The following is a 14,282-nucleotide window of genomic DNA, read 5'->3' as shown; positions in this document are numbered from 1 at the left end:
GACGATGATGAAGAAAATGAAGATGGGGGAAATGATACTGGCAGTGAGGATTTACCACAAGCTAAAAGGAAGAAATTAGATGAACAGCAGAAAAAGCAGAATGGTTTGGTTAAGGAAAACAAGAAAGTTGCAGACAAAAAGGGTAAGAAAGACAAAAAGAAGGTCGAACAGCCAGGTAATCAGCAGAAACAACAACACAAACCTGGAGGCGAACGTGTTCTCTCGGGTGGAGTTAAGGTTATCGATTTACGCGCTGGTAACGGCCCTGAAGCCAAGATTGGCAAGCGTAATCAAGTTTACTATGAGGGCCGACTCTTGTCCAATAACAAGGTATTTGATAGTATGAAGTCTGGAACTGGATTCAAGTTCACCTTAGGCCGTGGTGAAGTCATCAAAGGGTGGGATATTGGTATTGTAGGAATGAAAGTTGGTGGAAAACGTCGCATCACATGTCCCCCACAAATGGCATATGGTTCCCGTGGTTCACCTCCAATCATACCACCGAACAGTACTTTAGTGTTTGAAGTTGAACTTAAGGGTGTTAATTAAATAAGAAAAACAACTACTTATGCCAAATGGTCAGTTCTTCATTGATCATGTTGCTTGATAAATTTTTTCATTTCCTTACGGAGAATTCCATTATTATACCTCCAAATTGGAGCAAATATAGGTGTATACAAAGCAAATAATATCATCTTTATTTTTTTAATCTGTTCTTTGTATTATTACTTCGTACTCTTTTAATTATAAACTTCCTTCAATAGATGCTTCACATATTCAATAAACACTTCTTATTTTCTTTTAACAAAATTTGTTTTTATTTTCGATATCAGCCTATAGCCTCTGTTGCTAGTGCTCAATATCTTTTTTTTGTCTATGAATTCATTTCATTAGTCTAAAATTAAAATAATAATAATAATATTTTCGATATACCGAAGACTTAATGCAAAAATTTTATATCCACAAACCTACATCTATCTTGTATTCAATTCCTAAACTTGATCAAAATTTTTTTTGCTAGAATTTTTTGTTATTTCCAACCCTTTCGCACACATAACTCATGCAGCAAAAGTATTCAGTCAGTCCCCGTATCCTGGTTGAAAGGTATTTTAACAACATTATCATCAATCAGGTAATGAGTTCGAAATTACGCAATATTCCAAGTACAAAATGCTGGTGCGATACTTTCGAAGAAGTTTGAAAAAAGGGTCTAGTAATAAGTTAAGGGGATGTTAATAACGACGAAGCGATGATAATCATATCTACCTCATAGCTAAGTACAACAAAACTAGAGAAGAGATGGCTAGCGCAGGAGAAGAGAGAGAGAGATAGAAAATAAAAAGGGGAAAGCAAAATTGGCGGAAAGAAGCCCGAAATTTTCCACTGGCGCTTAAATTTATTATTTGCAATCTTAGTCTACTCTTATTTCTTTTGTATAGGTCTTTTTCAATGGTGCTTGGCTCACAAAGTTATTTAATGTTAACATAAACATCATCCCATCTCCCCGAAGTGATCGTGTAATCAAACACCTGCTTAAAGCGATTATGAATTACTAAGCGAAATTTAATTTCCATTTCAGGTCTTTTATATTGATTTTTCGCATATTAGTATCAAATCTATTAAACTTCTGAATACAGTTCGATTGTTTTCTTTTCTTGTTGAAACCTATAACTAAAATTGCCTATGTCTTGGCGTTCTCGGTCGCTCCTGCACTGACAAATAATGGCTCAGCCGGCATTTTCCAATGTTCAGTAACATAGGGTAGCCGCTCGCTGGGATCAGTACTCCAATGATGAATACGACATTTGAGACGGGCGGTTTCCACATTATTAATTGTGATGGTGCAGTAGAATTCTTTGTTTTCTTTAGTGAGATCGGGACCTTCGATTGAATCTTTCGGCAAAGTGATGCATTCTTCTTTGCAAATGTAGCCTGCCTTTCGCAAAGAGGCTTTTACATGCCAAGGTTTAATAACCCAAGGGTGATCTTTGTTCATGACTACTGCAAGTACTAGGCGTTCCAACATATTTACTGTCCTTTGCGCATACGGTGAGCTATGTTTTGCTTCGACTTTCTCCTCGATTTTTTTAGCGTATTTGGCAATATTTTCTTCCGTTTTGTACGCAGCCAAGCCAGGAAGCAGCAATTTATTATAGGCGAATGTGGGCTTCAGTGATAATACGTCTCCTTTGTCACCTACACCTTCCACAAAAGTTTTCAGTATAACGTCAATATTTTTGGGCTTCTTGACACATGTATCTTCAACTAGTTCGTAGATATGATGTCGTCCTCGCATTAATCTCGGTTTTTGATTGATTTTATGTAGTGGTGGTTCATATTTGCGCTTCAATATGTATTTGGTCTTAAAATGAAAAATAATAGATTAATAGTTCGGAATCTATGTCGAAGTCTTTCGCACTTACCCTCACTTGTTGTTGTAATCTTAAAGAATTATTGACTGACTTGACAAATTGGTAAGCAATTGTATTCAACATTTTAGGCAAATTAATTTCAAATAATAGGAGATCAAGTTTTAATTAATAAAAGAAATTTTCGATTGTCTTTTACAGTAATCAGCTGCTTTCATTTATCTCGTAATTGTGGACACGAAGTGCAATCACGTAATCATACAATCACGTACTTTTCTTTAGTTTTGCAGTTTATTCAAATATGACAAAAGATTTTAAATAAATATATGATCAGTTCAAGCGAATTTATTACCGGGTCGCTTATAATGCTTGTTCTTTACCAGATCTTCTTCATATCTACATCTTATGTATGCTTAAATGACCTGCAACTTAGCCAATGCTCTGTATTCCAATTAATATGCTCATTGTCAAGAAAAGAACAAGCAACAGAAATTTCTGTAAGGGTTTGGCCCAAAGTTTATTAACACTTATTTCCATGTATTTTGCCCATTTTTTCATTAGAAAAAGTCACTTATTGAGAAAACTCGCATTTAAACCTCTAAAAGCTGTTGACTCGTCAACTGTTAAGCTGTTCGAAAGTTCCTCGAGAGTTTGCGCCGGGTTTCCAGCCAATAAGTCTTGCAATTCATGGTTATTGAACGTTTTTGGCCCTCCAAGCAGGAATTTAAATTATGAAGAGAATCATAATTTTCTTTAAAAGGAGCAACAACAATTAAATATATATTCAAAAAAAAAAAGATAGAATAAGCACAGGAAGAGTGCCACAATGATGAACAATGTGATTTTTTTTGAATTACAACAAGGGTGATTTGAAAGTATCTAGCACATCACGCAGAGCAAATAAAAGAAAGAAAGCTTGAAGGAAATGTCTTGTAGGACAATAGCTGTTGTCTATCGCCTTACCTAGGCAAGCAATGTGCCAATAAGTGGAGCCTTGCGCAAACATACGCACACAAACGTACATCCCATATTAAATTTAATCATAATAAAACTACTACTGCCTCTGACTATTTTCACAACAGCAGAATAGAATATTTTTATTGAATCATTTTAAATATACGCACCAGGCCATCAGTAGAAATAGTAGAATGTATCGAAAAGATGATATCGTGGCAAGTCTCAACGCTGATAAGCAGATATAAGAGAGATGACGATTACTTCGTAATTAATAGCGTGGACTATCATCTTGAGGACCAGGTCGAAGAAGAATTCGTACTATTCGATCAAAACGGAGAAATTTTCGACAGTCTGCAAATTCACCATCTTCTACGGACACTGACCTGCGACTGCTTACGAGATATGGAATATAGCACTACATCCGTGAGCATCTGAAATCCCACTTCTACTTGGCAGGCCTCAGTGAGGAGCTATATGTTGACTGAGGAATACCAGACCAACCAATTAGATCAATTATTTCAAATAATAGGAAGATTGGATGGATAAGTACAAACGAGATGTTTATCTCCGTATTCATCATCTGGCACTTAAGATATGTGCATCTGATGTACTATGCCGGTGAAATTGAAAAGTGACAGCATAACTTTGATGTGGGAATTGATTCTATTGATCAAAAACTGTGGATACGTTACGGTTTCGTCGTTAGTATAATCCTGACCTACCTTCTACTGCCCTTAGAGGTCTTTCGCAAAGTAGATATAAACTACTCCCGTATATAAATCATGCGACTATCAATGAGAAGAGATCAGTTAATTTAGGTAATTAATTAAGTTTAACAATATCAAGTAAAATCTTATTAAAATCACGATGTAGTAGTTCTCAGCTAAACTCTCAAGTGAAATTTTAAATGAAACAAGTAAAAACATTATATTCGGGCAAAGTCGCCATTTAGATATCCTATTATCCTATTACTGTGGAACTATTGTCACCACAAATGCTAATAATGAGCCTTTGTTGCCCCATCAACGCTTACGTTTCATGAACACGGGAAATTACGATTGTGGACCAATTTTCACCATCAAGTATTAAAAATGTTTACTTTTCATAGGAATCCCTTGGAGTCGGCTAAGATGCAAATTTCGTGTTGCTGAATCAATTCTCAATCTGAAATATTAGAAATTAAACGGTTTTGACATAAAAGGAGTTAAAAAACATCAGGCCATTCATTTCAATTCATCATATCAACTTAGTGTGTCGAAATACTATTGTTCACTGTTTGAAGGCATATGAATTGCGCTATGTTGTCTCAAGCTTTCTCCTACATTTAGTTTACCGCTGAGAGGATGATAAGACGTCGCATGTGCATATTAAACGTAGAACGAGAAAACGAGAAGTCAAGTCTATCAATCTCAGTTTGCAAGCAATCATAGAAAGAATATATATACTCTTGTTGAAGCTTAAGTTAAAATAAGAAAAGTCAAATATAAAAAAATCTATTATATTGAAACACAATAATAATAGTCTTATACGAGAAAAGTTAACACAGATATCACGAATTAAGAAGAAGAATAAAAAAAATATGAAAATATGAAAAAATTGGCTCTTGTATTAGTCATCTCATTTATTTATGTGTGGGAAATTCCAAACTGCTCGCTGGCACGTAAGTTATTCTTTTCTGCTATTATCTTGATAATATATAAAAGAGGAAAACAAGTGAAATATTAAACACATTCTAAACTATCAGGTGAACCGTTAGAGAGTTTTTAAAATGTTTTTAAAACACTCGATTTTTGAACGATTATATGGTATTTCCCGCTTTTTCTCGGAAACACGGTAGGCATCCATAAGAATGCATATTTCAATTTGTTTTGCCCAAGACAGTACAGTACGTTTGACAGATAGATTTCATACTCATTGTGCGGCGAGTGTTTCTTATCACATCATTCGTGGAGAAGCAAAAACAAATCTAAAAAGTTGTAATTCACTGAATCGATGCAATAGGCATTTATATTCGCTTGGAGTTTTTCTTATAACAGTTTGCTGTTGTCATCATGTGAAAAGGTCGAGGTATGTCCATACGCATTATAAAAATATCGCATTTTCTTATAGTTCAATGGGACCTTGTAGATAGATTTACGACGATATACATTCATGAACACAAGAACGAGAATATCAAGTAGCCGTAAAGAATAATGTAAAAATTCCATTTGCTTTTCCGATTCATGAAGTTGCGTCTTCCCTATTATCGATGAATAATTATTATTACTTGTCTGTCTCAAGTTCAATAAATATCAGTTTTTTTTTTTTTTCATTAAAAATTGTATATGAAAACCAGTTTTGTTTGTTTTTTAAATAAATAAATAACATAAATGATTTTGAATTGCTGACAACGCTACTCACAAGCCTGAAGAGAACGCTAAACGAATATGCTTTAATACTTTACTCGCAATCGAATCGGCTGAAGTTTTTCAGTCTTAATTTCGAGGTTAGCTACAAAAAGAAATTGCACCATGCATCTCATTATGAAGTAAGCAAAAGCTGCACCGGGCAATAGTTCCATTCGTTTGACAAGTGAGAACACCAAACTGAACCGACAAATATTTTATGACACGTTCACGGAGAAGCTCGCCAAAATTGTGCACTTAATCGGTTATCTCGGAAACATTGCCGTGTTTTTCAAAAGGCAAAAATTGTTAATAAGTTACGGATAGGTCCTCTATAGGTATAATGCCGAAATTCGAATCTCATTTTTCACACAATTTGATCCGCTAATATAGATGTCTTTAAGATTGCTCGCATGGACTTTTTTCCTGAAAGGAAGCAAAATTTTGTACGTCTTGAGTTTCATTTCAGCTAACATATCTGCTTTCTTTTCTTCTTCGCAAAGAATAGAAAACGGATGAAGCAATCTTAGATATCTTTAAAATGTGTACAATACGTTATTTTTGGAAAAATTAGAAATAGTATATCCGGGCGAAGAAGCAGATGTGTCCTATGTTGCGAGATGTACAACACCGAATCGCGAGCGTGCTTTTTGTATCAATTTAGAAGATTGCCAATATCTGTATAATGTCTTGATAACGGTGCCCCTCAAGGATTCCGATCGCCTTTATCTAAGTCGTAGCCAGTGCGGGTATCGAAATGGCAAAGTATTGGTATAAACGAGCGCATTTAATCTCTTTTTCTCATAAAATCTAGCAAAAATTTTTTTTAATTCAATTAGATTTGTTGCCCCGAACGTTATAGGCAAAATGTACAAACTACAACCCTACCAATTACTTCTCCTGTGAGTAACCTTCTACCAGACACAAGCCAGTGTGGTAACGTGTTGTCCAATCGCATTTATGGCGGTAATAAAACAGGCATTGATGAATTCCCTTGGATGGCTTTGATTGAGTATACAAAGGGTAAATCTCTTCCTTTTTTTTACGTTTTTCACGTTAATTTCTTTTGTTTCCTTTTTATTTATTTATAGGCAATAATGACAAAGGTCATCATTGCGGTGGAACTTTGATAAGTGACCGTTATGTCATTACCGCTTCACATTGTGTTAATGGTCCTTCAATACCCACCGATTGGCGCCTAACAGGTGTTCGTTTAGGCGAATGGGACACAACTACAAATCCTGATTGTGAATTTGATGTTCGTGGTAATAAAGATTGCGCTCCAGAACACTTAGATATTGCTGTGGAGAGTGCTTTACCACATCCTATGTATGCACCAAACTCGAGAAATCAACTTCACGATATTGCCCTGCTGCGTTTGGCACGTAGAGTTACTTTCACCGATTTCGTCAGACCAGTGTGTTTGCCTTTGGACGATAATTTAAGGGCAGCAAGTTTTGGTGGCATTGTTATGGACGTTGCAGGTTGGGGTAAAACTGAAAACGGGTCTTCCAGCACAGTGAAATTAAAAGCTCCCGTACAAGGTCTCGAACCTGAAGAATGCCGTCGAATCTACAGTCGTCAAAATATACACTTAGGGGATAAACAAATTTGTGCCGGCGGCAAGGAAGGCGTTGACTCTTGTCGTGGCGATTCGGGGGGTCCATTAATAACACTAAACAAAAGCAACAGGTTAAGAGCCATACTTATATTGCCGTGTATATTGATAAGATGAAGTGTTTCATGAATTTAATTAATCCTTTCGTTTATTTATTTTTAGGATAAGATCTAATTACTTTTTGGCCGGTATCGTGTCGTTTGGCCCAACACCTTGTGGTTTAGAAGGCTGGCCCGGAATTTATACTTGGGTCGGCAAATACGTTGAATGGATTATACAAACGATGAAGCCGTAGCATGCACGTCCACAGTCTTTGATAAATGCTATTAATTTTTTTTGGATTTATTTATTTTTACATCTTTCAATACAAATAAATAAATAAATTTTTCAAGAATAATATGCATTAAAATATAAAATTTTTATTATTAATTTAGCCAGAAAAATAAATTCTAAGACTAAAATATTAAAGAACTAACGTTTAAGGCTATCGGTTTTATTGAAAACTCTATCGCAGTTAAGATTGGAACCCACGATCATTGAGTTGCTAATCGGGGGTCAGAAAATGCGTAGAGATGTTGAGACGTTCTAAAGAAGACACTGATCTAATTTATAAAAAAGTATATTAATGATAAGAACGCGCCAATTGCTTTATGTCCACATTTTTAGAATAAGATAATCGTTGTTAAATGGAGTTTCATTCAAATATGTTTTATCTGGACAAGTTTCTGTCTGTTTGGACAAGTTTGAAAAGAGGCGCAACCCGGATACAAAGCAAAAGACAAGAAATGACATATGTCCTTCCTTCTATTCATTGCGTATTGCTCCTTCCTTTTGATGATTCTGTGAGCGATGCGTTCATTCTCATGACAAACACTCGGAAAACAACCTCTTTTCGACTCTGAAACACGCGAAAAATAATAGCTAAAAGTGAACGTTTTTTGAATAACGCGCCTTCCATTATCTTCAGCTTTTAAGCATTTAATTTTACTAAAAATGGCGCCAGATAAAGTCATAAGCCTAATAATATTAATGGTACACACGATAAGATACGAGCAGTAGGTGAAGACAATTAATGGTCGTTTTATTTAACTTTACGATTTACTTCTTGTTATCTTAATATTACTCGTAATCCACTCGGTGTAAGAGCTAATGCGCATATAAACACCTGGAAGATTGGATTGGCCGCAATTAGTGCTGGGACCAAAAGCGACAATTCCCACCAGCGTGCAGCGATTAAAACTATTGATCGACATAAAAGGACCGCCGCTATCACCTAAAAAAAATCGTTATATAACGCATAAGTCGAATGTTTGGTAAAATTTATGTTAATTTCAATAATAAAATTATTTACACAAGTTGAAAAGGATGTCTTCCAGTAAGAAATTCTTCAATTACGTAAGCCATGGCCACATATTTTTGCGATCACAATCATGATAATTTTCTTTAATATACATATATGGTCCGCAAATTAGGAACGAAGTATTTCAGTTTAACGAGGGACTAGGAGTTGATTTACCCAAGTAATTCTCTCTTTTTCTTGTTTCTTTTTGTTATACTCGACCATCTAATACAGAAACTCTAGGCGATTAAAGTAAGAGACCCTTAAAAAGCCGAAAGCAAACACTAAAAACTACATCAGGGAAAGAGAGAGAGAGAGAGAGAGAGAGAGAGAATCGATCGAATACTTTATGATTTAAAAATCCTACGTAAAAGTAGTTTCTACAAGCCTAGCCTTCTTCCTGATATGGCAATATCCTGAGCATTACGTTAAAAACGCGAGTGGTATGCTAAACCTGGTCAGAAGTAAAAGAAGCGAATATTGTGCCTCAAATGGCAAACAAGTGCAGGGGAAAGTAATTTATTATATCAAAAACGATAGATATTAGTCGGTGTGGTACCCGTTGAAGTTCAAAAGTGCACGGGTCTCTTTTATTTATCAGATCAATTATTTTATTCACTTGCCAGTTGCTATCTCTAATAAGTCAACAAGTAGGAGACCAAAAATTTCTCTTAAAGAATTACTATCGCGTTAACATTGGGGAATGGAAGTTGCAGAAACAAAACCATCCTAACTTTCGGTCCTTAAAATCAAGCCACCCATCTTGTTGGAAGAAAATGCAAAACCTATAATTCTCCCTCTGCGTTCCTAACAGGTATTCAAGTGGTAATAAAATCTTGTGTTCACTTGCAGTCGTCTTTATTATTAAATAAAAAAAAAACAAAAAAAGAGAGAAAAATTTACCTTCACAAACATCATTCATTGTCCGAGATTGCGAACAAAACTCGGTCGGTGTTATCACGATACTGTCCTCAAAGTTCTCACTGTATTGCGCATAACGGATAGCACATTCCGTATTATTCATAATGGATAAGCTAATGTAACGCATATTTGTTCCTGTTAAGCCACTTGCTGAAAAAACAACGCAAAATTGGAAGTCGCCTCTTGTAGACAAAAACGTGTCAATGTGTCAAAAAAATTAAAAAAAATAAATAGAAGAAAATAGGCCGAGACATCAAACTCGAAAATTTTGTTTTCAATGATCAATAATAAATTTTAATTATAAATTGAATCAATCGTGTGTGAAGATCTCACCATTTCGGTTGCTATCTCTCCAACCAACCACTAAGCCTATATTGCCCGCCAAAGATTGGATATCAGATTGCGGTAAGCAAATCTTTTTAAAAGATTCTTCAAAAAAATAGACAACATTTTGGAATAAATTGAAAAAAACGAACAAAAGAATAAAGAGGAGGACATGCATTTCTCACCGTTTACATCATGCGGCTTAGATAATTTTAATAAGGCCACGTCGTTGTTGAACAACGGTTCATTGTAGTTGGGATGAATTAACGTTTCTACAATTCGCACATCCGTATAGCTCGTCTCGTTACCAACGCGGACGTAGATTCTTTAAGTGATAGTCTTTTTAAAGAAAATTTAAAGGAAATTAATTGGTTTTGCCTTTTGCTTACAATCTAAGGTCGTCCACTAAATTCTCCACGCAATGAGCGGCCGTTAAGACGTGTTCATCACTGACGATCGTGCCCATACAACGATAACGTATTGTCCGACTAGCTGCGGACAGAAACTAGAATAATATCAAGTCCTTTTGCAAATTCTTATAGTAAACTATTCTTTCACATTTTAATTGCAGCTAATATACGAAAACTGAAGGACAAGTCTGAAGGTGCGAATCTTTACGGAAGCCCCTGACTTTTAGGTAATTATGGAAAAGAAAGAAAAACCGAATGCCTCGTCATCTATATTATCTTTGGTCGAGAGCGTGAGTTCAAAAATTAAAACTTGCACTTGCGGTTTTAAAATGAACGAAGCCCGATGGGCGTTTTGTCGCAGCGCTTTGGTTTTCACCGTTGGGGTTATGCTTACCATGCAATTGCAAAATGTCGTGCATGATATTATGGATTAAAAACACGCCCATGTACAATTATTATTATCGGTCACAACGCGAGAAATTGAAATGACTCAGCTCGATGTCCAACACTCTAAACTGAACAATTCTGCTGCGTATTTTCTGATATTCAAATAGCTTTATTCCCTGTTTTATATATTTTTTACTATATTCTTTTATTTTTTTAGCAAATAAATTCAAAACTAATCTTTCGCTACTTACTAATATTCAAGTAAGCCAGTTTTACTATCCAAGGGTATAAAGAGTTTTCGTCTCGAGCGGTTGGCAAGAGTCCACATCCATTTTCTGGTGCCAGATGTTTATTATGTTTAGGGGGTATCGGCAAGTCGCCATGCCCCTGGGACGTATCAATCGCTTTTTTATGATAACTATGAAGGTGAAGTAGTAGCAAAATTAAAACTGGATTTTCATTACTTTCTTGGGAACTTTTCCCGTCACAATTCCCCCGTTCACCACACGGAACGTTGATTTCTTGTGCTCGTAAATATGCTTCGTAGTCATATTCGTCACCAAAAGTGGGCGGGCAATTGCGGCCGGTCTTCTCATCCATATAATTCAGTTTTATTTTCTTTCTAGCATTATTTTTGTGCACTTGGTCTTTGGGACAACACACATAGACTTCTTCCCCGTTCAACTGGCATATTGATCCTTTGATTATTGTATTAATTTTGGTGTAATTTGAAGTAGAAGCAATGAGATTTGATAAGTATTCACAGTATTTAAGTTGTACGCAGTGACAGGAAGCTATTAGTGAAGTCAGTCCAATGGCTAAAATCATATTGGAAAAATATTAGCGGACTAATGAAATATTTTATCTGCGTATTTAACGAAGTTTGTGTCTTAAATCTTTTGTATCCAATCTTTTGTAGGCGTTGTTCAACTCCACTGTGTACTGCAAGTTACACGCAAATACCGTAATTTCATTGATTCCATGTTAGATTTATCCCTGTCTTCGTGTACAGTCGACAACAATATTAGGTTAAACACAGCAAGGAAAATTAAGCATTACCTTTAAAGATTTTGACCAAAGCATGGCTTTCTAAATACCTCTAACACTCATTAGCAGGGTTAGAATGGAAAATAGCAAGGTAATGTCCAAAATTGGCCGTATTAGGCGGTTAACTTTAAAAAAAGTTTGCACATTTTTTAGCATAATGTTATGTTGGTATCGGCATTTATAGCCCTTAACTAAAATCTTGAATTTTATAGAATTGGAAATTTATTCCATTTCTTATATAATGAAGCTATCGAAGTAAATCGTTCGTTCAATATTCCCATACTGTACAGTACTGTTCCCCACTGTTTACATGTAAATCATAATTTGGAATAAATACAACTAATCTATATCATCTTAAAAATGCTAATCTATTTCCATTGTATATATTATCAAATAATTATAAACATTTCGTTAAATTTAGTTAGTTGTGTACATATATGAAAGTAAGAAAGTTATATGCAAATAGGACTGAATGTATCTTGTACGCCTATCACCGCTGATTTCATCTATTTTCGAACATGAATAAGAGGATTCCCTCTAAAATAAATGTAGAAAATTTAAGTCTCCGATGTTTCATAATTTATGAGCAGTAAGCAAATATCCAGAAATCTTTTGCTTTACTTTCAGTATACGTTTTACTTTGGACGCGTTCTGCGTGTAAGAACTTACAACGTTTTCGATGAATTTGAGCTCGATCCTTAACGAGGAGAGCATCAACAACACCCATCGGTACAGATGCTGATTATGAATCTATATACTATTATGACATCTCTGCAAATTCCTTTTGGGTCTTGCAAACATTATAATAAAATGAGTACAATGTACTCAGATCTAAGAGCCCATCACAATTTATCCATATTGCATGTCTTCGTCTTCTTGCTCGGCGTGTTGACTTCCTATCAGAATCTTTACAAAACTCCTTTAATCAAATTTTAACCTAATACCTAGAAAAACATGTGTGTATTCTCTTTTTTCAATCTATTTTCCCTCTTTTACATTATGTGAAGTACTTATGGGCCGACTCACAAAAGTTTTGAAGCTTGGTTCATAAACATGAGCTAAAAATTTATGAATATTTGTTGATGTTTGAAAAAAATATGACAGACGGACGGACGGACGTCCGTTAAAATATCACAGGTCATTGTTGCAACGAATATAACTAGTACACAATATCCCTCGCTAGTTGATTAAGTAATTATTATATGAATAGTTAGCACACCCCGTTTTTATTCATTACATACACTATCATGTTTATATTGTGTACCTTTACTTGAGTCAAATACCGTTGCAAACATGCAACAGACTAAATATACCAGGTGTTGTCCTCCGATAAGCATGTTTTACTCACAAGATTAAGCAGGAACTACGTCAAATTTTTATTTCATTTATATGCTGTGTCATTTAATTTTCAAAACAAACAAAAAAACGAAATGAATGAAAAAAAAAAAAAAAGTGCGAAATTTTATTCTCACATAATAAAATCGCAAAAATTTCTATATTCATTAAACAACTTAAAGTAGAAAATTAGCCTTAACGGAGAAAAATAACGAAGAAACGATAAGTTATAAAACCAGTTCTGAATGCACTGTAGCGTTTAACGTGAAATATAATAATAAATTTGGTACAACATTGTCTTATGAGTTTTTAAAGAATCATTGAAATCCGTGTACAACTTGAAAGCGTATGTTTTAATAACAACTAATCAAAGTATACTTTCGAAACGTTTTATAAATATGTGCAAGTTATTCATGTGAAATATGAGATTTAATTTCTTTATTATATACACAGATGAAATAATGCTCTTACATGATAACGATTAATCTGCGTATTCTGTTTTAAATTTCGTTAAACTCATTGGCGACCTTGTCTAAACTTAGCTACCTATTGTTTATTGTTTAGTGGAACCAAGAAGTTAACAATCATATTACAAATTTGAATTGGGACTTATTCATCACGTACTAACTTTCGTGAAGGAAACACATTTTTGAAAGTTTCTCATTAAACGGCATTGCACTCAATCCAATTATCGCTTATTACGACTGACATAACTAGAACTAGACTTAATATAACGCTGATACAGCGTACAGTTAGTCTCTGAAGCCAAGCTTTGATTTAATCAAGAGCTTAAGAATGTTTATGTTACATATAGTGTAATGTCGTGTTTACGGTTTTTAACGGATTTACGCAAACCGATTAGGTCCAACTCATACCCTACCGTACGTATAGAAACGCACACCTAATCATCAAACGTAGAACACGAATAAGAAACACTTTATATAATTTATGCCAACCTTTCCCAGGTTGTTTGTGTATTAGTAAGTCGGCTTGGTCCCCCGGTGCCTTCGATTTTCAACAATTTCACTTCCCGACAACCGAGCGTAATTGTTAAAAAACGATTGTCTAAGAAAAGTGGAAAAGAATTTCATTCCGCTCGTTTAACCCTAGCTATGTCATCGCACCATTTCAGTTTGCTTTTAAGACATTTAGAAATATTTCCAGTATTTGGTCGATTAATAGGTAGTTGAT

General features: G+C 35.0%; 4 protein-coding genes across 5 annotated transcripts in view; 2 read left to right on the top strand and 2 right to left on the bottom strand.

Annotated features, from left to right (window-relative positions):
* The window catches only part of LOC119634718 (39 kDa FK506-binding nuclear protein), a 1,986-nt gene extending 1,181 nt beyond the window's left edge, over nt 1-805 (top strand). The window contains 1 exon segment of the mRNA XM_038029046.1: nt 1-805. This exon segment is cut by the window's left edge and continues 93 nt beyond it. Coding sequence (XP_037884974.1) covers nt 1-549 — 549 coding nt within the window. The 3' untranslated portion in view covers nt 550-805.
* Nucleotides 806-919: 114 nt separating this feature from the next.
* Nucleotides 920-2,703, bottom strand: LOC119634737 (39S ribosomal protein L9, mitochondrial). The gene is made up of 2 exons (XM_038029073.1): nt 2,424-2,703; nt 920-2,362 (listed from the first exon to the last, which is right to left on the bottom strand). The coding sequence occupies exons 1-2, from the start codon at nt 2,493-2,495 to the stop codon at nt 1,682-1,684; spliced, it is 753 nt and encodes a 250-aa protein (XP_037885001.1). The 5' UTR covers nt 2,496-2,703; the 3' UTR covers nt 920-1,681.
* A 2,006-nt stretch (nt 2,704-4,709) lies between these two features.
* LOC119634736 (serine protease easter-like) lies at nt 4,710-7,712 on the top strand. The gene is made up of 5 exons (XM_038029072.1): nt 4,710-4,986; nt 6,285-6,481; nt 6,550-6,733; nt 6,802-7,402; nt 7,491-7,712. Exons 1-5 carry the CDS (start codon nt 4,914-4,916, stop codon nt 7,621-7,623), a joined length of 1,188 nt encoding a protein of 395 aa, XP_037885000.1. The 5' UTR covers nt 4,710-4,913; the 3' UTR covers nt 7,624-7,712.
* Nucleotides 7,713-7,890: 178 nt separating this feature from the next.
* LOC119634734 (venom peptide isomerase heavy chain) lies at nt 7,891-13,469 on the bottom strand. Of its 2 annotated transcripts, XM_038029071.1 has the most exons (8): nt 13,229-13,469; nt 13,021-13,148; nt 10,961-11,527; nt 10,302-10,404; nt 10,098-10,237; nt 9,922-10,017; nt 9,571-9,738; nt 7,891-8,601 (listed from the first exon to the last, which is right to left on the bottom strand). In XM_038029071.1, the coding sequence occupies exons 2-8, from the start codon at nt 13,091-13,093 to the stop codon at nt 8,420-8,422; spliced, it is 1,329 nt and encodes a 442-aa protein (XP_037884999.1). In that variant the 5' UTR covers nt 13,094-13,148; nt 13,229-13,469; the 3' UTR covers nt 7,891-8,419. The 2 variants fall into 2 exon arrangements, with proteins under 2 accessions (XP_037884999.1, XP_037884997.1); XM_038029069.1 differs by having other exon boundaries at nt 13,021-13,469.
* Between the last annotated feature and the right edge of the window lie 813 nt (nt 13,470-14,282).

This window comes from Glossina fuscipes, unplaced genomic scaffold, assembly GCF_014805625.2.
Source record: "Glossina fuscipes isolate IAEA_lab_2018 unplaced genomic scaffold, Yale_Gfus_2 3, whole genome shotgun sequence".
NCBI classification, from domain to species: Eukaryota; Metazoa; Arthropoda; class Insecta; order Diptera; family Glossinidae; genus Glossina; species Glossina fuscipes.
The sequence above is the reverse complement of the archived record's forward strand: the minus strand, read 5'-3'. Positions and strand labels throughout refer to the sequence as shown.